The sequence below is a fragment of the Apostichopus japonicus genome, chromosome 20, assembly GCF_037975245.1.
Source record: "Apostichopus japonicus isolate 1M-3 chromosome 20, ASM3797524v1, whole genome shotgun sequence".
In the NCBI taxonomy this organism is placed as follows: domain Eukaryota; kingdom Metazoa; phylum Echinodermata; class Holothuroidea; order Aspidochirotida; family Stichopodidae; genus Apostichopus; species Apostichopus japonicus.
This window is the reverse complement of record NC_092580.1, coordinates 11,284,620-11,312,401: the sequence shown is the minus strand read 5'-3', so window position 1 is coordinate 11,312,401 and position 27,782 is coordinate 11,284,620. Positions and strand designations below refer to the sequence as shown.

The following is a 27,782-nucleotide window of genomic DNA, read 5'->3' as shown; positions in this document are numbered from 1 at the left end:
CGGCCGGATCATGGGTGTGTTTTTTTTTTGTCGCGTGTCTTTTACGGGTGTTGCTCCCATCACCATGGTAGCATCTGAAGCAGGGCAAGATGTTGAGATACGGTATCATTCGTTGGGAGTGGTTGACCCATAAATGCAGTTTCTCGTTTCTAGGATGAGGGTCTAATGAGGCTTTTCCTGGGAAACGATAAACTTCATACACATCGGTAACTATAAATATCGAAATAAATAATCCTTTGTAAAACATCTGTCTGTTGATATCCACTTGTGGACTACTGTTTTCATTCCATCGTCAAGTTTTTGTTTCTGTTTGTTATCATTTTTGGAGTACGTGTACGATATATCTTTACATACAGTAAGTCTGTGAATATGACATGATAAAAAGTAAGTTGATTCATTTGCTAGATCTTCAAGATCAAGTCGTCTTTTAGTAGAATATTTGTCAAAGGAAAGGAATCCCTGCCGGTTCAGGTTTCTGGCATAAGTACCGTATCCTATGACTTTAAGTACCCAAATAGTTTATTTGGTTTCAATAAAAGAATGGATTTTGTAAGTAGTGGATAGCACCAATTAAGTCATTTGAAAATCTGCCTGTTAGTAAGCTCGCCGTTCATTTTTCGCCACTGCCCACTTCTTCACCCTTCAAGGCGATTAGTCTGCGTGTTACGTAATCGATTCGTCGAGCCTACCAAAGGAAACGATCGTAGAAAAGTCACTTGCACAGCTCAGATTTCCCACGATCTACCCCCGAGAGGCTATTAAAATGCCCGAAGCAGATACACTGTTATGGCAGTGGTATTAAAGGGCACATTTTTCAAATGTGGCTTGAGAATTAAAAAAAAGGTTTATCCATTTAAGTTGCTTGGCGATCAATTAAGGAGGCTAACCCATCATACAGCCACTACTAGGTTTAAGAAATGAATCAAAAGTGACTACCATATCAACGGTACAATTTTGACCAAATTTGTCTTACCATCATTTTCTCTGTTGCACGTAATAAGGGTAATTTGAGAATTTAAATTTCTGGTCATCCCAAAGTTGCCATGGACACCAGCTGGTCAGGGTCTGGGGTACTAAATGACCCTACCTTTCAAAACGGTGGCTAAGAATGCAGAGCCGGTCTCGGACTATGGATTTTGACAAGCTCCGAAATTTGTAGACGGTCAATTTTGCCGTCGTCTGAGAATGTCCCGTGACTTAGCGAGGATAGGAAATCACGAACCAGTTTAGGGTGGGGCTTACATATAGTAGGCAGGCCTCCAGTTAACACCAAATGAACTAGGTCTTTATTCAGTAAACTATTTCAAAATTTTGAATTTGATTCCCAACATTTCTTTGCGCATACAAAGATTCATACATCATTCAAACTCTCCAATCTCTTCGACTTTTGGTTTCACATCTTGAAAGACAGCTAGCTAGTGGTCAAGCTAATAAGCTACATGCGTGGTTAACAGTACGTTATTTTAGCGTTGAGAAGCAACGCAAAGTAAATAAACATCAATTTTTGATAGATAAATAAAAATTAAAGTAGAAATTTATAGATAAAGAAAGTGATAAGAAAGATGAAAAACTGTTCAGCTACATTTAATCAAGTTATCCTACTGTACTTTATCATACCCCTTTAAGTATATTAGGGTAATTCCCTATTAAGCAAGCCACCCTACAACATTGACTAAAAGTGGATGACTCTACTTGATTCAAGGTAATTTGGCTGGTATGATGGCTTGACTTGACTGTTACAACAGAAACCAGGTCATGAATGCAAAATGTTTTTTGTTTTTGCTCTGCAAAATTGTAACAACTATGTGATTTGGTTTTGGGCCAATCCTATGTCACATGAGCTCTCAATACTTCCAATGCACGTGACACACACTTCAGACAGAATCATGGGATTAATAGTGAAAGTGACTCAGTGACTGTATTGTTTGCAGAATAATGTAGCAATACTGCAAATGAAAAGCAGGGGAACTACTCCTTAAAGTATGTTATGTCCCTTTTGTAGGCACAGGTCTACATGTGTCATTGAATATACACTGTATTACTGCACATTAATGTATGTATGTAGGTTTAGAATTGTGTTTATGTACAAGATTAGTTTAGGTGCTGGAGATGCCAATAATTAATATGAGTTTCTATTCTTACCAGCCACTCACGTCATGCACTCTCCCATCTAGCAAAAATGATGACCGTTGAGTCTAGATAGGAGATTTGAGTATAGATACTAACAAAGTCCACTTGCAGACCGTCACAGACCACACTTGCAGGACAGTCACAGACCACACTTTGCTTTTGGTTGGTAGAATGAGAAAGGGTCTTTGACCAGTGGTGACCACTCACTAAAGGGTGTGTAGTTTTAGAATTGCTGTAAAGTTACCAGTTGATTTTAGAAATGGTTGTTGTGGGTATACAAAGGTTGGTGTTACACCTTGGTTACTAAGTAGCAAAACCGATGTTTTGAAAGTTGCTAAAATCCATCAAGGGATTTTGCAAGTCCCTCTGCAAGGTTTGGACGTAAATAATATAAAAAGTTAATATAGATCTATTAATTGTCAATAGATGGAATATGAAATCCAGTTCTTAAAATATGTCTGGCCTTACATTTCATATCACTGGATCACTGGTGGTTTAGTTTATCCTAGATAATGTTTGTGGATTACTGTATATTTACTTCGTTCCTCGCTTACCTGTCTCCCCCCAACCTATGCACCTCATTCTACCGCGCCTAGAATGTCCTGGTAACCTTTTAACACTGTGCACCCTCTGTGACCCGGCTTCACGGGTCACCGACCTTCCTTCTCATTCTACCAACCAAAGCGTCTACTTCGTATTTTTTCGAGCGGATATTTTCCACCGAATTTCGTCCACTTTTGGTTCCTAGGATCGGAAATATTTTCCCATCCACTGTTTTTGGAAGTATTTGAAGTCTTTGCAGCCCGATAAGTATCCTTTTCTTTTCTTAGAGAGGTTTTTAGGGCTGTTTTTCGGGAGCGGCGTTCGCTCCGCTTTTTTCTGTGCAGAACTCTAGTACTGGTAGCAGTTCCGCGAATTGTTTACCGTAGTTACGCTAGTTCCCGCCTTTTTTGGCTACACACTCTATTGCGTTAGTTCTTTCCCTCACCCGTTGTTTAGTTGTTAACTACTCTACTTCTCTTGTATTATCGTTGCTTTATACGTTATATATCTATATTACTTGTCCCTTCCTTGCTCCCAGGCTCGTTCCTGGCTTTTTCCCCACCTTTTTGTGGGCTGGCCTTATGCCTATTCTGTTACCTTGTAAGCCGCGGGCCTCTAGCCGAGGCACGGTGTTAAGGTAGTATCGCATTGCCCTTACCATGTGTGTATATTTTATTATCCTTATACCACATGTGTATATTAATTTATACTACATGGGTATATCATATTTATAATTACATTTATTTGTAAATGTTTACATTATACCTATCTCTTCCTTGTTAGCTGTTTTCCTCCCCAAAGAAGGGGGGCTCCTCCTATCATATTGTTAAGAAGTTGTTCCCTTAACTAGGGGTCATTCAGTCATGTCTAGGAATCAGCTGAAATGCATTGATTGCTCCATGTTCCGGCCAGTGAGGGCCGGGGATGAACTTGCCCTTGTCCCTAGTGCCGTACCTTTTCCAGGAGGGTTCCGTGTCTGGTGTGTTCCCAGTTCACCCCCATTCCTTGGCTAATTATCATTACCTGGCTAGCAGGACTTAGAATGTAGCTACAGAACATACTAGACTTGCTCCCCAACCCCAGCGGCTCCCTAGTAGTGGGAGACCTAGTACAGATAGGAGAGGAAGAGGAAGGAGAGGTGGTGAGAGGGGGCCGAGGAAGAGAGTGTGGACAGAGAAAGAGAAGGGCCAGGCTCCGGCCAAGAGAAAAATTTTTTGCCTTCCATGCTTTCGTTACTTGTTCGCTTTTAAGTGTTGGGTTTTCACTTTTGTAGCGTACCTTGTAACCACGAGCCCCCTTTTCGCATTAGCGCGAATGGGCGGTTCTCGCCTTGTTTACATGTTCTTATCTGTACATGTTTTTATCTGTTATTTTTCTTATAAGATGTTGCTCGTTTCATGTACTTCGTTACTTGGTCGTTTTTCTAAGTGTTGGTTTTCACTCTTTTAGCGTACAGTACTGTTTCGCTTAACTCCCGTTGAAAAAAAAAAAAAAAAAAAAAAAACCAACGATCGATAACAGACGTTGAAAATCAAAAAAAAAAAGAGAAAAAAAAAAAAAAAAAAAAAAAAAGTTGAAAACGAATAAGTTCGTTGACAAATTTTAGACCACTGCGGGCACGGTTGTCAACGAAGTTCTACGAAATTTCCACGAAAGTTATCGCGATCAAAAACCGCAAAGGCAATTCTAGTCTCCCCACCCCGCTCCTTCCACTCCCTTGGTTAGTTTACGTTCTTACGATAGACTACCTTTCCTAGCCTTCCTACCGTGAGTTTCTCAATCATGTACTCGGAGCCACTTGAATTATGTCAATTGTTTGATGTTCCGCCCGGATCGGGCGGGGATTGGCCAGGATCCTTGCCCCAGAGGCAGGACCTGTAACCCAGAGACCCTTGTTGGTCTAAATCTTGTTTACGCCAGCTCCTTGGCAAGAATTATACACTTGGCTGGCTAGCAAGCATTCGAAGCTCCGGGACAAACTGGACACCATCCCGTACCCCCCAACGGTTCTCCGAGAGGGGAGGGAATTGTAGGAGAGACGGGAGGTGAGGAAGAAGCCAAAGAGTCGTTAAGAGATAGAATGGGGAGTGGCCAAGAACACATAGAGTGGCCCAATGGCTTGGCGCACTGTACTAGCTGATGTACGAGACTCCCCTTCCGAAGGAGAGAGATAGAGAGAGAGAGGAAAGAGTTTTTGCCCCCCCAAGGTCCCGGCGACGTCCGGATTGTATGACCAAGGGGGAAGGCAAGGGCAAGGCCTAGGCCACTGTAAAGCCCATTAGAAATTCCGACCAGAACCCAAGGTCCCGGCGACGTCCGGATTGTATGACCAAGGGGGAGGCAAGGGCAAGGCTAAAGGCCAATGTAAAGCCCATTAGAAATTCCGACCGGAACGGACAGAATGTCCGGGTCGAGGAGAGTGGTACTCGGCGTGGTACACACAGAGATGGGCTCCGGGAGCCCGGGTCCGGCGAGACCCCAGAGGGAGTGAAGAACCGAGGTTCCACTCCGGATCCGAGACCGGCCTCGAAGCCGGGAACCGGAGCTACAATCGACTGCTGGGTCCCGAGAGATGGGCTTCGGAGGGCCCGGGTCCGACGAGACTCCATAGGGAGCCCGAAACCAAAGTCCCACTACGGACCCAGAGCCGGTCCCGGAGCCGGGAACCGATGAGATCGACGACTGCTGGGCCCCCAGAACGGGGAAGCAGGGGCAGAAACCCGGTCCGCAGACCTCCTAGCTGGAGCCGCGGCCGATCCCGAGGCCGGGGGCCGACGAGAGTAACAACTGCTGGGCCCCCAGAGCGCCCAATCCGAAAAGAGAGCCGGCCCCGAGCGAGGTTCCCACGGCGAATGGACATATACTTATCCCCAGCCTCAGAGAGGGAAGGACAAATACGGGCACTGAACACCCGGCCGCGACACCACGATCAATCCCAGACCAAAGAATGCAACCTGATTTGTCCCCCGGTGAGGAACTTCTGGTTTGCAGAACGTCGGTCAACCTGTCCGGCCTAGACGACGAGGTCGACCCCTAGATTTCGGGGTTACAGAGGACGGTTACTCCCGCTTCCCAGAGGAGGAAAGCCTTCTACATCGGGGGGATCGTTGCCCCCCGAAACTAGCAGCTTGGGCTACGACGACAGGTTCGAATCAATTGCGGAAAAACACCGCAACCGCTACACCTTTAATCGCTACACATCCCAAATGTGTTTAACAAGTACAGTACCAGCAGAAACCAGGACATGACATAGTTTTCCTGGGCATTCATGGGTCAGATCGTCCTCGCTAATTATACTCCTCTCTAATATTAATTCATCGCCATATATCTAGGTTTAAAACCTCACTTGTGTTCTAAAACACTTGTGGAACCCACTCTCAGAACATGTTAAAATGCGCAAGCCGAATACGCTAAAATGCGCAAGACTGAATGGTTTCAAACGGTTCTCGTGACTTACTCTCCCTGCTTTAATATCTTGGCAAACTGCCAAAAAGAGGACTATCTCAAACATTGGCAACGTGCCAGAAAAACGAAAACTTCTTAAGCCTTGGCAAACTGCCAGCAATGTGTATAACGCGGTACATTTGTTAAGAGAGGAGGCGGGGCCAGGCAGTCACCTGGCTTGCCACGTGTGAGCTCAACGTTTGCTGCAACGAGCTGTCGACTATGTGAGCGATCCTATGGAATAAGCCTCTCTACTTCTCTGGTGAATTACCAAGACATACGCGTTAGTAAGTTGAATAAGGGGTAGGATAGAACCCCATGAAAGCTACAAGGGCTATCACGCGCCGAACATACGGGATACGCTCCATGAATAACTTGTTCGATGTTCCAAAACTTTAAGCAGAGTTGCACTTCGTAGCACCTGATATGCCAGCCGTGACCATGCGCTAGCTGGTTTCAATAGGAAGTTGGAAACTTTCACTGTACTACGATAGTGATACAATTCTCACCTCGACATGAAGAGACTTGAGAAGTAACAGGTACGTTAGCATAACATTTAATACGTTTTATAACATCAAATGTGGTGTTGTTGAAACGTCGACATAACGTTCTATGAGTTTTTAATGTTATATTAATGTCATATTCATGCCCTTACGAAATTTGTGTGGATTTACTAGCCTGAAAACGTTTCGGTTTTACACCGCAAATAAGGTTATCATAACAAAAGACGAAGCGTTTAATAACGCGTTTGTGCGTGATGAGTAACTCTCCGGGCTCGGTTAAAGCAGCCAGGGATGTATGAGGTGGAATTTCTACAAACCCACCCTCTCACCAACTTCACGGTCCCTGTTGGGAGTTTGTTTCTGATGAGTAGACCTATAGCCCAGTTACTGTAGCTCAGTGGTTAAGGCCGGTGCCTTGCAATTATAAGGTCCCGAGTTGGGGTCACTCCAAGATTAATGTATGTCGTCCAGTCACAGAGTTGTTGACAATTCATTATCATGGACATTAAATACGAATGTAAGAGACTGAATTCGGTCAACTTGCGGCCTTGATAGGTCAACGAGGTTTCTTCACAAGTTCCTGCTTGCAGGATCATCCAAAATACATATAATACATTATACTAAAATACATAAATACATATATAGTTTTAGTAGTCACATACAGTATAACAGTTGTAGCATTGACCAAGATTCTGATGAAGCAAACTATCCATTCAGTACTCAATTTTCGAGAGCACTGTGGTCAAATGGTGAAGGCAGTGGACTGGTGATCTAAGACTTGCAGTTTGAGTCCTGGCCAGATCATCCCGTTGTGTCTTTGGGCAAGGCATTTTATCTCCATTGCGTCTTTCCATTCAGGTGTATAAAGGGGGACCTTTAGATAAACTGTCAGTCGGGGGCTTTTTGGCTACCGCAATGAGGAGGGACCTGTCTCTATGTTTGACAGGTTATCGCTGATCAGGGTTATTTTGTTAGGCGGGGAATAGTGCCAGAACAGACAGGCACTGCCAGCCGAGACCTCTCTGGCACAAGTGGTAGACTTCCTCACTCCCTCTTCGAGGAGGGAAAGCAAGTGTCAACCATCAAGAACTACAGGTTGGCAATTACCGCGATCCACCGCGGCTTTCCAGATGGGTCCACCCCGGGCAACAACGGGGACATCACCCAGCCCATCAGGGGGATGGCAAACAGGCGTCCTCGGACCAGACGGCTCGCCCCCTCGTGGAGTCCATCAGCAGCACTGCAGGCACTCACTAAATCACCATACGAACCAATGGCTTCAGCCTCGCTGGCAGCCCTTAGAAAGAAAACCCTTTTCCTGATCCCCCTCGCGTCAGCAAGAAGAAGGAGCTGTTTCCACGCTCTGCCTACAAAGCAGAACCATATTAGGTTTGAGAACCACGGGAGAATGGTCCCCGATCCGTCCTTCATACCCAAGAACCAGGTCCTTTCCTTCCTGCCGGGGGACATCTTTATCCCTGAAATAAAGACACTTTCCTCAGTCGCAGAGGATATACTGTGGGGCCCAGTCAGGGCTCTCAAATGGTACTTAAACAAGACTCAACCCCTGAGACGAACAACCATGTCCTTGTTCATACTACCCAGAGCACCTTTTTCAACGGTGTCTAAGGACACCCTCTCTCGGTGGCTGATGGAGATTATTCGCCCCTTCGCAGTTGGCACAACTTTAACGAGAGCCCATGACATTAGAGGAAAAGCGGCCTCGACAGCTCTTTTTGCAGGAGTCCCAATAGAGGTCATCCTTAAGGCAGCAGCTTGGCGGACACCAACGACGTTCGTCGCCTGTTACCTTTCAGACTCATTACAGGCTGAGGCGGCATTTCGTAGCGTGGTGATGCGAGATCCGGCGGGTACTAGGTCCCACCCCTCGGGCCTCCCACCATCGGGCAGTGCCACTCGGTGCATAGGTTGGGGGGAGACAGGTAAGCGAGGAACGAAGTAAATACTCCAAAACTTAATGGTTTGGATATTTACGAGTGACGAGCTTACCTGTCTCCATTCCCGCCTCCCTCCCCCGAGGGGGGTGGAACACAGCCACACGGAGGAGCGGTCTCATTGACTTAACAAAACACCTTCTAGCACAGGCCAAGAGACCTGAGGAAAGGAGGTTCCACTACCGTACGAGCCCCCGTACCATCACCTATTGTTACCAGCGAGTTTGTTGCAAAGATAGTTTTATCTTGACCGGTAGTAACCGGTAGTAACTTGTAGTAATCGGTAGTAACTTGTAGTATCTCGTAGTAACTTAGGGCCACTATGAGTGACTTAAGGAAGAGTGTCTTAAAGTGTTTTATATATATATATGGAGAAGCGTTATATATATATTTCCTTTATAATGTTGATACTCTTTTTCCTTCGTCTTTCTCCATTAAACACTACGGTGTTCAGGGCCTTGGGCCTAACTTGTAGAGTACCTTCTGCTACCTTTTTAGACCTAAGGGGTACAGGCTGACGGGGTCGTAGAGGGTAGCCCCCCCTCCCCACAGGAAGGGGAGTACTACCCCTCCCGTTGGAAGCGTCAGAAATTCGATGTTAGACTAGGAGTCGAGGGGGTAGCCCTCCCATTTGTCGGGAAGGACTACTACTCGACTCCAAGGCAGAGACCACTTTGGAGGGGCTTTGGTCTCATGAGAAGGAAGGTCGGTGACCTGTGAAGCCGGGTCACAGAGGGTGCACAGTGTTAAAAGGTTACCAGGACATTCTAGGCGCGGTAGAATAAGGTGCATAGGTTGGGGGGAGACAGGTAAGCTCGTCACTCGTAAATATCCAAACCAGTAAGTTTTGGAGTGTACATGTACACGGTCAACATCAAATCAGGTCACTTTGGTGACTTGATAGGCCAACTTCCCAGGCTTCCTTAAGAAAAGTTCATTTTAATTTGAGACCTTCACATTTGTGGGTTCAAGAATATTGAGAATTTCATTGCCCGTAAACAAACTGTATAACATGATACGTTTAATAGTGAAAGTGTAAGTTGCCCTTGCACTGTGTTTAAAAAAGTGTTTAAAATACAGCCCAGTTTATTTATATTCACACATCCACATTTATGAAATCAAAGTAAACTACAGCTCCTTCAGGGGAGGGGGTGGGTAGGGGGGGGATTACCATGTAACTTACATATAGTAACTGATGTTCATTGTAATTTTCAAGTGTTGTAATACGTTTGAAATTGAAACTAGAACATTCAAACACAAGATCATTGGCACAGCAAAATGCAAAGTACAAACAGTTTGTCACAACACAAAATTGCACAAGGCAAATATTCAAAAAGGTACATCGATACTTCTCCTGGAACGTGTGTTTCGTCTCTCTCCAAAACTCTTCGTAACTGATCAAACAGAAAAGTTGAAAGTGTTCTGTGTCATGCAGAAATGTTTTTTCCAAGGTTCATGCTGCATTGTTTTCGAAGCATGTTCTCCCAGTTAGCACTGGTCCTGGGCTGGGTCCATAGTTTGCTTTCGATTACGGTGCTCGTCTCCGCAGCGATCAACATTTTTAATAATTGAGCAAGGTACCGCCGTCTTTGTGTTCTTCGCAGTCTTGTCTCTGCTTAAAAGAACTCAAGTCTTCTTCTTCTTTCTCCTTACTGTATTCCATGCATAATTTCCATTCTTGTACGGAACGAGATTAATATCAACATTCCAAACCTACGAACGTCTATGATCTTGACGTTGGAGTGGAGATGTAGAATAGGCAAGGCCTAGCTTTCTTTGTGCAGTTAAGTGCAGTACATATAATGTGCTGAATCGACTGAATCTGTGCTGAATCGAAAACCAGTAAGTTTTGGAATATACAATACAAATCAACATTCTGTGTTATGATAAAACACCCTATATATGTGTTTTTGTTTACGTTCGTTCAGCATCAGAAACAGTTTTATAAATAAAGTGCACTTGCTCGTGAACTGCTCTTAGTCAATATATCTTGAAGCCACTTCCACTTGCACAGGGGATCAGAGTACAAGCTAAGTGTTAATACGCCTGCCTTGGATCAAGGCATGTTATGGTTCACTGGTAATGTGATCTGATAAGATATAGAGATCAGATCCAGGTCTAGGGTAACAGCACCAAGCAAGATGGGGGAGGGAATGGACAGAAATATTGATTTCACCAAGGATGTTCTACTATTACAATAACAGGATATAGTTAGGGTCACTCAAGGCTGGTGTTAATTACACCATTTACCATTTACATAAAATACATAAGTTTGTTACATGGCCAGCCACCCAACGTCAATTGCTAGTAAATAATCCCTGTGACTTCGCTCACATGCATATGGGTATGTGGGCCTGCTCAGCAACTTAGAGGGTGCTTTTACACTAGATCCGGATCATATCTCGACGTCAGAATCTGATCCTGACATCGAGATCACGGCTGTAGTGTGAACGCAGTTCAGATCCGGATCTGATCCTCCTATTTGATGCTGGCAGAGACCAGGATCTGATCCGGATGTCGAGATCAAGTTTACAATGTAAACACTACCGCATCAACAGTGACCCTAGATATCTGCTGACCTCATTATGTTACATGCATGAAATTCCAGTCCTGTATCATGCTTGTGCTAATTCCTATGTAGATTGAGTGCATGTGGGTCGTATATATAGCGTAGTATTGTCACCCTAAGGCTCTACAACCATGACAGTGAATGTTTTGGAGTATACGATCCGCGGCTGGGCTTGACAAATTTCCAGTCCGATTTTTTCCAACGTCCGGTAAATAGCGGGGAGGATCAGTGTAAATGCGTCCAGATCAACGCATAAGTTTACCCCATGGTGAGGTGATCCTCTGATAACATCAGGGGATCTGATCTGATCTACTGTAAAAGCACCCTTACAATAACTGTCTAACTGGCTGTAGGCTGAAATTATTATGATTACAGTCAAGAAGTTTATGGATTAGTCACATCAATTAATAAGATAATCTTCTTGATTGTCAATTGAGTAATGGGTAAACCTGTCAGAATCCTTGCATGGCCAATGGGAGAGTTTCAGTTTAGTACTGTACAGGTAAATGCAATTCATGTGTATACTTTGCTTCCTTGCTTATCTGTCTACTCACAACTCTAGTTTTCTCCTTCTAAAGTGTCTAGAGTAAACTGGTAACCTTAACCCTTTATTTCCAGCACTGGACATGCCATAGTGACCGGTCACATCTAGTCAATGATCCTTCGGTCAGTGGTCCGGACATATACGGTACAGAATATGGTTAGATCTATAATGCATTAAAGCTAAAAGTGCTACTCTTTTGCGGTTACTGTAAACGTAGGTGCAACGGTGGTAGGAGGGGTTTGGTTGGCAGAGGGCAGGGGGGTGTGGTGGTCAAGTTTCCTCATGTAAAGATTTTTCTATTTCTTTTTGTCCCTTCCTCATTTAGGAAGTGGCGGAGGTTGACCCACGACCAATGATAACATTCCTGTCAGCATGGAGGCACCAGGAAACCTCTACAAATGGGAAAAGTTCACCAACAGACAAATCCATCATCATTGCTTTGATGGTCGATCTGCTTAGAGTTAGTCCGGTGAGTAAATTTACCAGCAGAGGTTCGTAATATTGGGTGGGGGGGTTGGGGTGGGGGGTGCCGAGATCATGTCAGATCGATGTGGTATTCTTTATTTAAAGGTCTGCTGTATAGACCCTGACTATAGCACGCTATCATGGAAAAGTTTAATGAGGACATTAATCTAACATTTCATTTTCTTTTTCAGGGGTGGGGGAGGGGAGGATGTTGGGGGCGTATGGTGAAGCTTAGAATCCAAGAGTGCATTAATAACTAGTACAATATCACATTTCAAAATAGTTGCAAGCCATTGGAAGGATACATGAGGAGAAAGTGAATAGCCTTACAACACATTTATCATTCATCATTAATCATGTGTCATTTATCATGACATTTATCACATGTATGTGTCATATCTCATCACTGACCAGCCAGTTACTGCAGTACTGCAGAAACATTTTGTAAAATAAGAAAGGTTTTTATCTGTCACCTTCAAGAAACCAGCAAGTTGCGGCCACTTGTGAGATTCTCACGAAACGAATGGCTCATTCTCCAGAGCAATGCAACAAAAGACTGTTTATTCATGTACTCACCCGTAAAATGACTCTGCCAGCTTGGTTCACTGACCGGCAAGACCTCTTAGTGAGTGGATCTCACTAGTGTGATTTAGGAGTCTTTTTCATTAACAACACTTAACCGTATTTATAAGCTTCAACAGTTTGATGATATTTAGGAAGTTGTATACATCACGGTATCTCCCGTCTTACTGTATAACGAAAGAATATCATGTGCGGAAACATTGAGTTAGTTATGATTCTGTCCTCTCAACTCTGTATATGTTCTAGTTTCGTTTTGCTCATCGGCTGCAAAAGCTTAGAATCAGCATTATAATGTGATATATCTACTTCACTACTCTCTCACCTAGAGTAGGTCTCCACTCAAAACATATGCACTCCAGTTTCCAACAAGTCTGCAAAAGTTGGCATTAAACATTTTAGCTCTGTGCCCCCCCTCCCCCTCCACCTTTTGCCTCTCAATTTTCTGAAATGTACCATTCTTTAAGGCTGGCTAGCAGCTATATTCAAGTTATAGTGTCAATTTTCATGTACCCAAAGTACCTGAAATTTATGCATTAACTTTGAATGATTTCAAATGAAATTGTGGGATCCAATACTTTCTCTGTTTTACTAAGCAGCTTGTAATTACTCTTTAATTAGTTGTAACCATGTAGTATATACTGCAGATCTCTTAGATTGAGGGTCGTACCCAAGTTTGCTTGAACATACTGTAACATGATTTGGCCAGAATATCACATAAACAGTGATTAAACCAACACACAAATAAACATACATAAAAAAAATGAAAAAAGCTTTGAATGCAGCATATACTCTAAAGATATTAAAAATTAAATAAACTGTTATAAAGGAAGTATCATGTGGCTTCCTGTGCGTTAAAAAATCAAACAAAATTTTCAAACTGATTTCCTCAGTCACTCAACCACAGTTTGTCAATTTTTAAAACCATTACTGTAGGTCCATTTCTGTGAAAGTCATGTGCAAGCTTATGTTTCCTTTCTCGGTTCCCCCGACGACCGGAAACGATGTGCTACGTTTGTCGTTACCAACTGGAAGGATCATTGTAATGTATATTGAATCAGATCTGTATGACTCACGAATGACCTTAGTTTCAAGTATTAAATATGAGTAGTAATTATGCCATCATTTCCATTCAAGATATAATTCTTTTCTCATTATAAAAACAAAAAGAGGAAACAATGCTCTGCAGGAGTGAACTGTTTCAAGGCTTTTTTTCCCTGCGTAGGTCGGTCTTAGGTGAGGCATTGCAGTATTGAACACTCCATTGGCATTTTGTGTTACGTGGGGTTGATGCATTTTGACAAGTTCATGAGTGTGAGCTCTGTGAGACATGGAAGGATCGTCAAAGGATATCATGGATGAATAGATGTTTCCAACCAACCAACCCACCCCCATCCCCACTCCCACCCCACCCCCACCCCACCCCCTTCTCAGTAAGAAAGAAAATCCTCATAGCTATTCTTTGGAACCCTACTGTAGCTGCAATATTCTGTGCGAATAATTAAGGATTCGTTTTTGCAGCTAATTTACTTCGCTCGGTCCCCTCTTACCTGTCTCCTCAGAACCTCAGCACTCTTCTTTCAAGTGGCAATAGTTGTCACATGCAATTTCTGTTTGTCAGGAACGTGCAGTAGTTATACAGCATAATGCATATCATGGCAACGCAAAAAGATATTTGTAACTAAACTGAAACTAAAAAGAAGACATACAGTAAGTTAAATAACTAAAATGGTTGTGTGGCTAATTGTTCTACAATTTATAACATCCCTTAATTCCTTAATTTCATACTGTACCCCTTGCTCCTTAACCTTTAATGGTGATCTGCAATCAGATGTTCATTACTTGAAACGTCCTAACCGATCGGTTCCACTTTATTCTATCTTTTTTTCTCTGATCTCCCAGGATCCTGAAAAGATACATTTGCTGTGGTTGAGAATTTTGACCCATTTCATTCTACTGAGCAACAGTTTGCAAGTACTCAACGAGTTAAAGGTGGCTCCTACGATCTTAGGAACCATGTCAGCCTACAGGAGGTCAGCCGAGATCCAGCAGTACGGTTGTACTGCCCTCTCTATTTTTGCGACCGTGAGGCCGACGCCAACAAGTAAGGTGAGCAGAATCTGCCGTAAAAGCAAAGAAAAAAAGAGAGAAAAGAAAACAGCATTTTTGTTATAATGTAGAAATGTAGTGAGCCTGGTCACAAAGCCATACATCATGTTTTTACTTCGTACCCCTCCACAGGCTCCCTTGAGGGAGAGCGCCATCCAGGTTCTCACTGAGTCACTGTTACACCACACGGACAACATCGACGTGGTACAAGCCGCATGTCAGCTCATAGCAACGGTGGCAGAGGTGATGGTACATATACCAAGTTGGTGCTTAGAACAAGGTAAAGCTGCTTTCATGCAGATACTCTGATTTGGATCCGTGATGTATTTCCTTCCACAGATAAATAATAATAATAATAAGCGAATATTTATAGAGCGCTTTATGCAAAGGCCTCAAAGCGCTTAAACAAGTACACAAATATGCAAGTCAAAATCACTGTAAATTTTGGAATAAATGAGTTTTTAAGAGACGCTTAAAACAGTCAACCGATGGTGCATTGCGAATTGAAGATGGTAGATTGTTCCAGAGATGAGGTGCAGCAGAGATGAAGGCTCTTTCTTTCTTTGTGTTTGGGGTATGGCTGGTGGCAAGAAGACACTTTGTAGATGAGCGAAGTTGGGGTTGAGAATGATACTGAGGAATTAAATTTGTAATGTAACCAGGGGCAAGGGAGTGTTGTGATTTGTACGTTAAGAGGAGGAGCTTATAAATTGACCGTTGTTTTACTGGAAGCCAATGGAGTGATTGAAGCACTGGAGATATGTGATCATGACGCGATGAACATGATATTAACCGGGCAGCAGAATTCTGAACAGTTTGAAGTTTTTTCAGTGTAGAGTCAGGAAGGCCAAATAAAAGGGAGTTACAGTAGTCAAGCCTGGGCATTATCAAGGAACATACAAGTTTTGTATTAGTTGGTTAAAAACTTCCGTATCCGGCTGATCTTCCGTACGGCATTGTATGATGATTTACAAACAGCATTGACCTGTTGTTTCATGCTTAGATGGGGATCCAGTACAACTCCTAGACTTTTGACGTGCGTGGACGGAGTGATGGTAGTCTGATCAATTTTGACTGAAATAGATTTGATTGTTGTGGATTTAAATTGCGAGGTAGCATGGAGGATTTCAGTCTTTGAGTCATTGATAAAAAGATTGTTTGATATAGCCCATGGTTTTACATCTGCAATACAGTTTTGGATTTTTTGAATAGCATCGGAACAATGATCAGGATGGAAAGATGTGAATAACTGAATGTCATCAGCATAAAAAACAGTTTGCATATTAGCTGAAATGATTAAATCATGCAAATAGAAGCAGTCATTCTTGAGACTATCGTCAGGTCCGGACGTCTCTTGGCATATCCTACATATATGTAAACCTATTCCTCTCACTATAGCCTAGCTAGCCACTCATAGTCTTGACCTCATAGCCCCCCCACCCCCGCCCCAGAATCTTGCTAGATTGACTTCACTCCTTCCTCTCTCAATGGCTTCCTCACAAAACATGGACTTTCCCATCTACTACCCAACCTGCAAATATTGGTCACTGCACACTTTCTCTGACTTTTGAAGCCTGTACCATTCTGTAGGGAAATGCCTGTGGTCACAAACTGAATTGACCATTGAGTGACCAGTTGTAACACCAAGGCCCCACCCATATTGGAAACCAAGATGTTGGAATGTTTAGCTCTCCCTGATGTCGAGAGTAAAATGACAAGAATACTGAGTGACGCATGAAATATAATGTTGTTTCAATCATATCTTTTTGTTCTCTCTCAGGTAGACTGTTCAAAATTGCTTAACTACATGTACAGGACTTTCGTTTTCTTCTTCGTTTTTCGTGCTCAAGTACCGATACGAAAGAGATCATAGTAAATCATACGAAAAAGAAAAGAAAAAACTGCTTCAAAAAACTCAGTTGTCGAATTTAGGTCATTTTGATGGGAGAAGAAGTCCAAACTTTTAATTATTCAAGCTATTCTTAACCAAACTGAGAGTCTGCCTTGAAATGTAAAAGGGTTCAAGAATTGTTATTTTTGTTTCCATTTTGAACCAATTCTTCTTATGTAGAATTTACAGCTGAGGAAACTGAGAAGCTGTGTCAGTCAGCCGACAACATCCTGCAGTGCATCAAAGACGGAGTAATAGATCGACTCGGAGAGATCTCACGGCGGTACGAGATGACCCAAGAAATCCAAGCTTCCATTACAAAGCTCATGGCTTGCTTTGGTTGTTATTCCTCAAAGAAAAGGTGATAACATTGAATAAATTAGTATTATAAAGTAAAAGGTCTCTAGCTGCATTTGCCCCCAAAATTTCAGCATTAACACTAAAAAACAAAAAATGTAAAAAATAAGTTCAAAACTTTCTGAATGTTCTTAATCTTGTATGTTTATACTCGCCAAATTATGCCCTCGATCGTGACTCTTAATTTGTATATTTGCAACGTGCGAGACTTTTAGAGCTTACGTTGCAAAACACAGCATGCTTTAATATCAAAATTACTTTTTTATGTCTGTTATCATAATTTTGTAACTGATTTGCATCATTTGGATTGAATGTGAAGCACGCTGACACGTACTGAACCTTTTGGATATTCAAAAGTTGTAAAAAAGGGATGTACCATTAATTTCTCCATTTATCTTATATGTGACTCTGTCTGAGCCTATATATAGTTCCACATAGCATAAATTCTTGCAGTCTAGCTGTGTGTGTTCTAAATAGCAATCAATATTCGGCAGCAAAATAAAAAATTAATAAAAAAATAACAAATGAGAAGAAGTTCGGCAGCAATAACATGACTGTGGATCTTACAGGAAATTAAAGAAGACGAGAAAGCAGTTGTAGGAAAATGTTGATCTGTGACTAGAACCTTCTCCCATTGTCCTTCTCCCCCTCTTCCCCCCCCCCCCCCCTCCACATCCACACAGTTCCTGAGGTGAGCATTTTCTTGCTGTTAGAGTTTAGTAGTTGGGTAGACTAATAGAAACAGATTGTAATCCATTTTTTTTTTTTTTTTTTTCCTTTATCAGTTATCCACCAGAGTCCGATGGATTTCGACCGAAAGCTTTCTCCTTCCCCGAGTCGGTCAGAGAGAAGCACGTCTCGTTTTCTAAGAAACTGCAGATAATAACATTGGACAATGGAGAGAGCATCCCTGCAGTCCGTTGCACCTCTCTGGATATGGCGGTCGCAACCCAACAAGCTCAGATGGAGATGAAACGGAAGATGAAGCGGCAAGAGACCATCGACCTCGAAGAGGCCATGTCGAACCAGGAGGAGTCCGTCATCTACGATGAGGATCATCCATTAGGGGATCAGGATCATCCGATAGGGGATGAAGATTATCCATCAGGAGATGAAGAGGCTAATCAACCTGAGCACCGAGACGACGTAGAGGAGCGAGACGAACTCTTGCACGTTCCTCACGAGGAGTGCAAGCATCCACCAACTGACAGAACGGACCTGACGGACGAAGAACGGAGGCACCTCATCGAAGAGGCTTGGAGGTTTCTCGACGAAGCTCACTTTCCCCAAAATAACGAAAGCCGTGACGATGACGGTTCGAGCGGACGATTAGAAGGTGGGGAGGGAGAAGTGGTTCACATTGATGGGTTGTCATCTGAAGGCGGTTTGCCCACCGAGGAGGAAACCGAAAGGGTGGTTGAGATGCATCATGAGACTGCTCATGAGCATCATTGGGACTGTCTGTTTACCTCGCCTCACTCTGATATAGAAGAGGACATTGATAATAATAACGACAGAGATGCTGTCGGACAGGAGGGGCAATACGACCGTTATCGTAAGGACGAAAGTTCATGGGAAGGGACAGTGCAGAGAGAGGAGGAGGAGAAGGGTGAAGAACAGTGCTGGGTCGATCCTAACGAAGACCGCGAAGGTCGAACAATCGAGGACGTCGTAGACGAAATGTCTGACGGCGTCTACAGTTACGACGTCCAGCCAGATAACTACACCGTGTATTCAGAATATGACATTATGGAGGCCTTGGTCAAAGCAGGCTTGTTAAACGAGAAGGAGAAAGAACCGGGAATACCAAAGTTCCCAGTAGACGATGATCTTCTGGAAGATGGGGACGCCTGTACAGATGTTGAATCAGATGTCTGCCGAACGGAGGACAATGTAGATCATCATCCGCACTCTTTCTCCGACGGTGTCGTTTCTGAGGACGGTGCCAGCGGTAATCCCGAATCCTCAAGTGAATCTGAAAGGTGGAATAGAGTCCTATCGCATTACGAAAACGTCGACGGAGAGAGTCACACGGGAGAGGGGTGGCCTCCCTCTCGGCTGCCACAGGAAGAAACAGCGACTCCAGCAGCGGATTACAAACAAGCATCGTTCGATTCGGGACTGGAAGATGTGGAAGGTGCCAGGTTGTCATACTCTGGTGAAGAAGCCAACTGTGGGGACAATGACGACATTCACAGAATTGGAAGAGACCAAGAAATGTCGGAGTGGGGTGCTTTCAGGAGGAAAGCAGGAGACCAGAGGTACATCGACGAATGTTACCGTATGAGCCGGCTCAGCATCATGGTGGAGGACATCCAAGGTCTGACCTGGCACGAGAATGCCGCCTTCTTGTCAGTCTTAGGTAACGCCCCTCAGAACTCCAACATCCCGGAGACGGAGCCCCTCGTAGAAGGGTACGTCTCTGGCCCTCAGAACTTAGACAACCACGAGATGGAAAACTCCGCGGAGGGGTTCGACTCTGCTCTCGAGAACTCTGCGGTCCCAGAGAGGGAAACCTACCCGGAGGGGGAGGGCTATGATTCCGACAATAGGCTGGACAGGTTCCTAGCCACAGAAAGGCAGAGACTGGACAGCCAGAGTTCATCTCAGTCCTGTAGCTCCGGTAGTTACTGCATCCAACCGTACAGTAGGCCAATGGAATGTCGGTCTCTGGGGTCCCTGGACCACCTGTGCAGTCCCAGAGAGACAAAGAGCGTGTGCGAACTAGACATGGGAAAGAGCAGGAAGAGAACGGACATACTGAAGACTATGAGCTGCTCGAACGTGGACATGGTGGTGCCCCCTCCTAAACCCAGGAGGACTTGGTACTACCAGTCCAGCTGGGACGTCAGGAGGTCCCTGGTGAGATCGTTCGGCCCCAACTACGACGGTTTCGACAACCCCATCTACGACGAGCCGCCGATGGACCTCCTCTACGCGACGGTGTCGAAGCCCGCCAAGAAGACCGAGGGGAGCGAGCCGACGTACGCCAAGGTCAAGAAGAGACATCTATCCCCGTCCAGCAGCGAGGCCAGCAACAGCGTCGTCCACAAGTGCGGCACGGCATCCTCGAACGACTCGGGAGTGGTGCTCCTGGTGAATAACACGTACAAGAGTCGATCCTACAGCCACCTGTACGAGGATGTTGCAAACCTGAATATCAACCCCAAAGACAAATCGGACACCTCATCCAGATATTTGGAGGAAGATAGCGGCGAGGTGAGATTATCAGTTCACATTTCCCCTTTTTGCATCCTTCCCACCCCTCAAAAAATCTACATAGCACCAAAAAAAATTGTCATTTAAAATATTTTGCGGTTTAATAGCATATATAGTATTAATATAAAGGCTAATGAGTTTGCATAGGAAGAGGTACCTGAGAGGACATCTACCTTACAGGTTCAGAAAAATATTGGATAAGTGTATACTTTGAGTAAAGTCAATTTGCCAAAGATCAAAGAAAGTTTTGGCCAGAATGGTATTCGAACCGATTGACCTCGGTATTTATACATGAGCTTTTTTCCGCAAATTCACAGAATATCTGTGATTTTTTTCTACCACGGGGGACAAAAGCTATTATCCTAACACACTGTAGCATATGTAAACTGGAGCCTATACCGCAATTTTTGCAAAGTTCCGTGATTTTTTTACCCAGGCTCATCCCTGTTATAAAAACAGCTATACTGACTGGTTGGAGTCTTCTTTTTTTAACCAACATTTCTGTTCCTCCTTTCAAATCAGATGACCTCTATTCATTTGCTTTTGTATGATATCACTTTATAAGAGATTTAATATGATCAAGAACCGATGAACTAAGGCCAAAAAAGGGCATCTAATCCCGCTATCTGTAGCTATGAGCCATCAATTATGAACCATCAATGTTTTTGTGTCTTAACAACTTTTGTTTACCAAAAAAACATTGATGTGTCGTCTTCCAATTAACACAGGATTGACAGCAATTCTTCAAGAATTACTACTAAAACCATCAGACAAAATAAAGAAATTGTAGGACTGTTGAGAAGAAGCATTCTTCAAATCTGTTTATATGTACTTTAATTTCATTCAAGTTGTAAGTGTTAGTTAACAATGTTAAGGTATGCGTGGTGTCACTCAAAGATTTCATGGTAATTTATTTGTCCAATTTTTGTTAAGGAAAATTCAAACCATAGATGATTTCATGTGTTATTGGATATAAGCCTCATATAAAGTAGAACAGATGAATATATTGCACAGCTAATCTTGACAACTGTATGCTAATTTGAAAAGAATCTCCTTAGAGTTTAGCAGACCAGTATAAGTCTCATTTCTCCATGACAGGGTTTGCTCGTTGGAATTTTTTTTTTAACTTTTTAAACGTTAAAATAATTTAATCAATCTGTGCATTACAAATTAAAGAGAAAAAAGGCATTTAACAAACTGCTATAATATCTACAACAACAAAGTTGTTTTGGTAGACATGGACATAAAAAAATCAAGAGGTCCTGACGTTTTTGATCCTTGCAGGATCTTTAAAGGTTAAAGCTCAGTTCCTTTGACAAATTAATTGGTCAGTGATGCACCGAAACTGAAATGGCGGCTAAAAATAACCCTTTTCTTTTCCGTCGAGGGGTCACCTTGTAAGAACGAAGAAGGGAAGTCATTGCAGACAGACCAGTGAGAATTTTAGAAACAATCCATTTGGCCTGCAAGGCTTCCAACATCATATCCTGCCTGTCAAAAATGTCACTGCGTGTTTTATTTGCAAAGCTAAACTTAATGCAGGGACCCTGCCCTGACCATGTATTCTTCCTGCAAAAAAGGTAGAAACATGTATAGACCTAATTAACTTTCCACTGACTCAAACAAGTTTGGACGGTTCTTTATTAGGTATGTGTAATAAGCATCTTCCCTTTAGTCAGAAGAGACCAGTCATAATTGATCGGTGAAAATAATCCTTGACAATGAAAAGCCTCCTTTACACGATCCCAGTAGAGACGGTCAGTAAATTCTGTGGATTTCGTACATTATGCAAGTATAGCATCTTAATAACATGATGATAATGTATAATTATAAATAAATAAAAAATAATGATTCATAAGTTGGTGTTCACAAGGGAGGAGTGCAGGTGCTTTTGTCTACGACAGGGTCTCTCAACCCCAGGATGAACGCACCCCTCGGGGGTGCGAGGCATGACCCCAGTGAATTGTGAAGCTATAGGCATGAACAGTAAAATTTCCCTCAAGAGTAAAGGTCATCAATAACTGGTTAAAGGAGGCCGGGTGTAAAAGGTATTTTGGATTGCCAAGTAGTTCGAGTAGTGGAAGAGGTTAACAGACGCTCATCTAAGAGATCAGTAACGTGAAAAAAAGAAGAAGAAGAAAAAACGTTGTGGAGAACAAATAAAGGAGAGGGGTAGAAACATTAGGATTAGAAGCAGTATTCATGCCAGCAATCATGGCCAAGTCGTCAGGGGGGTTCGAAGTCGTCTGGGGAAAGTAACCCAATCAGGGGGGAAGGGGGTGAAAAATTTCAGCATTCTACTCTCATTTTAGTGATTTGAAAACTCCAAAAAACGTACATAACTCAATAAAAAAAAAATGAGAAAAAAAAAATTACAGATGTGCTTTGAAAATGTTTCCTCCATTTTTGTAAAGTACTGAAAATGCTGTTTCTCATCAACAACTTACAAACAGACTAAATTAAATAAGTCAGCTTGGTTGATCGTTAGAGGTTAGGCCAAGTGTTATAGAATATGCACGTTATACCAGCGGCTGTGACATTGATACAGTAGAAGGAATTTACTAATGGGCTTCCACAATGAGAGTTACAAGTGGTTACTAACTTGATGTTTGTGAGTCGAACAAAGGAAGACTTAACTTTTGTTATAATTTATAAAATGTTAACCGAACAGATTTTAAATTCATGTGAAGAGAGGTGTAATATTTGTGACATTTTTATTTTTGTGACTTTTTTATTTATTTTTTTAATCTTATGATCATTATTATGGTTACTTTTTTTTGTGATGGTTTTTTTTAACGCGTTATTGACGGTTTCTCGAGTGCCTGCCCGAACATTGTTTAGAAGTAGGTGACGTTGTCCGTATTTTTTTTTTTTAAATGGAGCATTCCAAGGTGATAACTGTAAAACTTCAAAGTAGTTACTCCTTTAAGAAAATTCACCCAAGATAGAGCCTGGGCACAAAAACCAAAGCAGGGGATCCACTCTCGACCCCAGTCAGGGGATCCACTCTGGACCCCAGTCCCCCCTCCCCCCTTTAATCAAGACTCTATTAAAACCATATGATCAGGCGGGTCAAGTCACAAGGTATCATTGGGTCCCTTTCGAAAAGGGAATAGATACTACCCTCGAAATTCAACAAAGACAAATATTCAATTTTGTAGGACCATGACATATCAACAATGTTATAATCACTAGGATTACGTTTCTTATTCCCTTAAGTATTAACACTTGTATCCTTTTTCCTGTCAGAAATCACTTTTGTGGTTTTATAAGACCTAAGAAGGGAAAAATCCTGGGAAATGATATGGCTGGGAGAAGACAAAAATGACAGTAGTATAAATAAAGATTCTATAAGCTATGGATATCCTGAAATGTAATGAAACTGTTAATAGACATTTCCTCCCACACCCCCCCCCCCAAAAAAAAGGGGAGATTATGAAAAAAAGGAGGTTAGGTTACTTCTACATAGGAAGATCAGTTGTTTGAATCTTTTTGAATAATAACAAAAACTTTCAAGAGCTGCGTTGTTATGAATATTCAATATCAAATTTATAGACGGGATTTTTTTTTTTTTTTTTTTTTAAATAAAAAAAAAAAAAAAAAAAAAAAATAAAATAAAAAAATAAAAAAATAAAAAAATAAAAATAAAAAAAAAAATAAAAAAAAAATAAAAAAAATTTATAGACGGGATAATTTATGCAAGATCTGTCCGAAACCAAATTAAATTAAAAAATTAAATTGATCGAGTACTGTAGGAGAAAGGAGTGGTACACTTCATGGATTAATTGCATCATTTTGCCTCCTCATGTTGGAAATCGCATGATAGTTGCTTAGTTTAGTCCAGTTTAGTAGAAAAAAAGGATCAGGAGGCACACTCAAGTCCCCATCAAGGACCCTATAGGAGAGAGAAAAAAAAACTGAAGACACAAACACTGAGACCCAATTACAGTGCTAAAGTGCTTGTCCAAAGCATTCTTAAACCCATCGACACAACTTGCAAGTACAACTTTCTCAGGCAAACCATTCCACTCATTCACAACCCTGTTAGAAAAAAAGTTATGCCGAATATTAATCCTACTTTGTGACTTTTGGAGTTTAAGACAATGACCTCTGGTACAACTGCTATCAGCAAACATGAAAAAGTCGGTAAAGGATAAATTGTCAAAAGCATACACAATCTTGAAAACCTGAATCAAGTCCCCAAGTAACCTTCTAAGCTTGCCATAGATCATTATTTCGGCGGACAGATGGATTTGAATTAGCTTTTCCAGTCACGTACGGTTTATAAGCATGATGTAACTAGTCATACCAACACCTGTCGTGATCGTTACCCAACCAGGATGAAGTGTGACCGGTACTCCTTAGTCACATTTTCCTCTCTTTCGGTATCGGGGATGTGGTTGTTTTTAAAACCCCGATCCACAGCAACCATATTAAAGCAGCTCTGTTCTCCGAGGAGGGACAATGCACATGACACTCTCATTAACTCGATACTAAAGGAGGTCATGATATACCGTCATGACGGTGAAGCATTCTAGGCTAGAAATTCAAATTATGGTCGATGGGGGATGTGCAAATTTCATCAAGCGTTTTACCGCCATCTGCAAAATTTTGTTAAGTTGTCCTACATTCTAAACTAATCCTTCTGCAATATAAGCAACATGTTGGTATGATATTCTTGAGTAAGCTACAAGTGATTATTATTAGCCACCTGGGAAAACAGTTTGCAGTATGAAACATAATCTGCATTATTAGAATATACATATATATATGTAACAGGTCTTGCTGTGGCATTAATCTCAGTAGAATGCTTCTTAGTAGGAAGTTACCGGGAAGCAAGGCTGTTGGATGGCTTCCTGCCACCTGTTCCGTGAGGGTAGCGTAAGTGTAGCGGCTTCTTAAACAAAGCTTGATCGCTCAAGGACAAAAATAACGATATCTCGAAGCATGACTAATAATCCTATGAAGTGAATTGCTTTTGCATTCTTGCAGCAGGTTACAATTGTTATGGCTCGTGGCTCCAGACATTCTGTCTGGCCATCAACTTTGGTGTCAGATTGGAGGGGAGAGGAAGGGGAGGGGGAAGGGGAAAGGGGGTGAAGGGGCATCGAAACATCTGGTTCTGTACAGTAGCATTGATAAGCTTTTCTGGAGGATTTCCACTTCTCCGAGTGAATTGGTAAATTAAATTTAAACTTATGAAAAAAGAAAAAAAAAAGAAAAGAATAATTATCAGAAGTGAACAGAGTGTGTAACAACTCTACTAGAAGATTGGTAGCAGGTAATATGTGAAAATGTAGAAAGATGATGGTAAATTTTTAAAATTGATACCAGTTGATCAGTAAATTTCAGATTGTTATCCCTCCATATTCCCCAGTCTGTAAAGAAGTTCACAGGGTGACGACCATTATTCCTCTAAGAGTTCATTTCTAAACCTTCCAAGACCTCATCGTCGTTCAAATTTAAATTTCACATGGGCCATGAAAATAGGGTGGTGTGACGGGCAGACAGGGGAAACGGGCAAGTTAAACCTCAGAAGTGATGCGGGGAGCTTTCTTATACGCCGGTCTACTCTCTGCCCACCTACCCATTCCCTTCACAACGTGGCTCCAGCATATATGTCAGTGCTAAATCAAGCCCGAAGGTTCGAAAATCCAGCGTCCGTCTTCATTTCGTCTTCCTTTGTTTTGATTCAGGCCACTTACGAAGTCTGTACCCTGTGGGTGAACGGTAAATACGTCGAGGCATTAGACACATTCAACCATCTGACTCAGAGGCTGGCCTCGCCGTACTCGATCGTTCCCGAGGTGAGGAAGGAGGAGAGCAGAAGGTCAGCGTTACTCTACGACCTGGAGAATTTAGAAGACGACTACCCCGCCTGGGCCAGCATACTGAACTTACTAGCATCGGACGAGTAAGTATCCAATTTATGTCACAAACGGCCTCCCATATGACGGAATGTCTACATACAATGATCTGGAGAATTGATGGAGTGAATCAATAGATTATTACTCTGTTTGAGCTTAAACATAATAGACATAGTAGCGATGGAGGGTTAAACGTCTGATATAAGTCGTAATCGGCATTCCATACAGCGTTACTCTTCATACAATGATCTGGAGAATTTATAGAGTGAATCAATAGATTATTACTCTGCTTGAGCTTAAACATATTAGACATAGTAGCGATGCACGGTTAAACGTCTGATTTAAGTCGTAATTGGCATTCCATACAGCATTACTGGGCAATCTATGGAATGAATACATAGATGATTATGTTGCCTGGGCGGGGCTGACATACTGGCACAGATGAGTAATTAGCAAAGGCGTACCACATGTCCCAATTTCATGTCCTCTTTTTGATCTTGACAGAACAATTTTGTGAATCTATTGGGAATTAGCAATTAGTGTAATAACAAAGTAAGGAGTTTTACCCTGCACTGCGCCCTAATTAGTTTTATTTTTTTAAATTATAGTGAATAAATGCTCCAGGTTTTCCTTGATTTCCTATATATATAACCCAAATTTAAGAAAAGATTGTCGACTAACGTCGGGTGGATGCATGACAGGGTATGTTGCACATGACTTTTATCATAATCTAAATTCTATTTATTAATTTCCTTTACATTTTGTCATGAAAAGTCCTATGGGTATGTAGCAGCTGTTTTCTTACCATATTTGTTGTATGTTTCCTGTTGAATGTTAGTAAATGATGTCACTTTTATGTTTCGATCAATGTTAATATTTATTATTGCTATGCACACTTGTTTGTATGTTGGTGATTTCAATGTGAATATTGTGCTTTGTTGAAGTAGATTATGATAAAACCTTGTATCCCTGATTTTACAACATACATGGTAGTTCATTGTAATTATGGGAAACTGAATACAAATTCAAGTGAATACAAATTCAAGTGAATACAGATTCACTCTGATCATTTGATAATATTTATCAAATGCAAAACTATTCAACAGATCGAACCACCTACATGAATGAGTTAATTTATCAGGGACAGATTTTAGGTATAGTTTGTGAATTGTTTTCTTTTATTAACATGAAAAGGCTTCAACACACTGGCATTCTGTACTTGTTTACCGATGTGTTCTCATGTAGTCTTGGATCCACAAACAATCTATTTGCAGCTCTCTTTGTTTTTTTTATTTACAGAGCAAGATGGACGTTGAGATTGACAGTCCGAGTTCTGCCGATCGTGGATCGGTTGTTCCAAGTAAAGGACAAAAACGTACTGAATGCGGTCATTGAACTTGTTCAAGTTCTCATCAGGAGATATGGGAAAGACATCATGAAAAATAAAAATCCAAGTAAGTGTTAATGAAATAATTTACAGGTGTGGATTCAGGGGAGGGGGCGGGGGGGGCGGGTTTAACCTCCCATAAAACTTTGTGTTCTCATAAGTATCCCTCAGAATGCACTATTTGACATAAAAATAATTCTTGGGGGAGAATCCTCCCAGA

At 42.1% G+C, this 27,782-nt stretch overlaps 1 protein-coding gene across 4 annotated transcripts in view; it reads left to right on the top strand.

Annotated features, from left to right (window-relative positions):
• Positions 1–27,782, top strand: part of LOC139961449 (uncharacterized) — an 86,399-nt gene that overhangs the window by 56,383 nt on the left and 2,234 nt on the right. For all 4 annotated transcript variants that reach the window (XM_071960627.1, XM_071960629.1, XM_071960626.1 and 1 more), the window contains 7 exons: positions 12,014–12,157; positions 14,635–14,841; positions 14,974–15,121; positions 16,913–17,093; positions 17,875–20,308; positions 26,005–26,222; positions 27,475–27,629. In XM_071960627.1, coding sequence (XP_071816728.1) covers positions 12,014–12,157; positions 14,635–14,841; positions 14,974–15,121; positions 16,913–17,093; positions 17,875–20,308; positions 26,005–26,222; positions 27,475–27,629 — 3,487 coding nt within the window. The remainder of the gene's footprint in view (positions 1–12,013; positions 12,158–14,634; positions 14,842–14,973; positions 15,122–16,912; positions 17,094–17,874; positions 20,309–26,004; positions 26,223–27,474; positions 27,630–27,782) is intronic.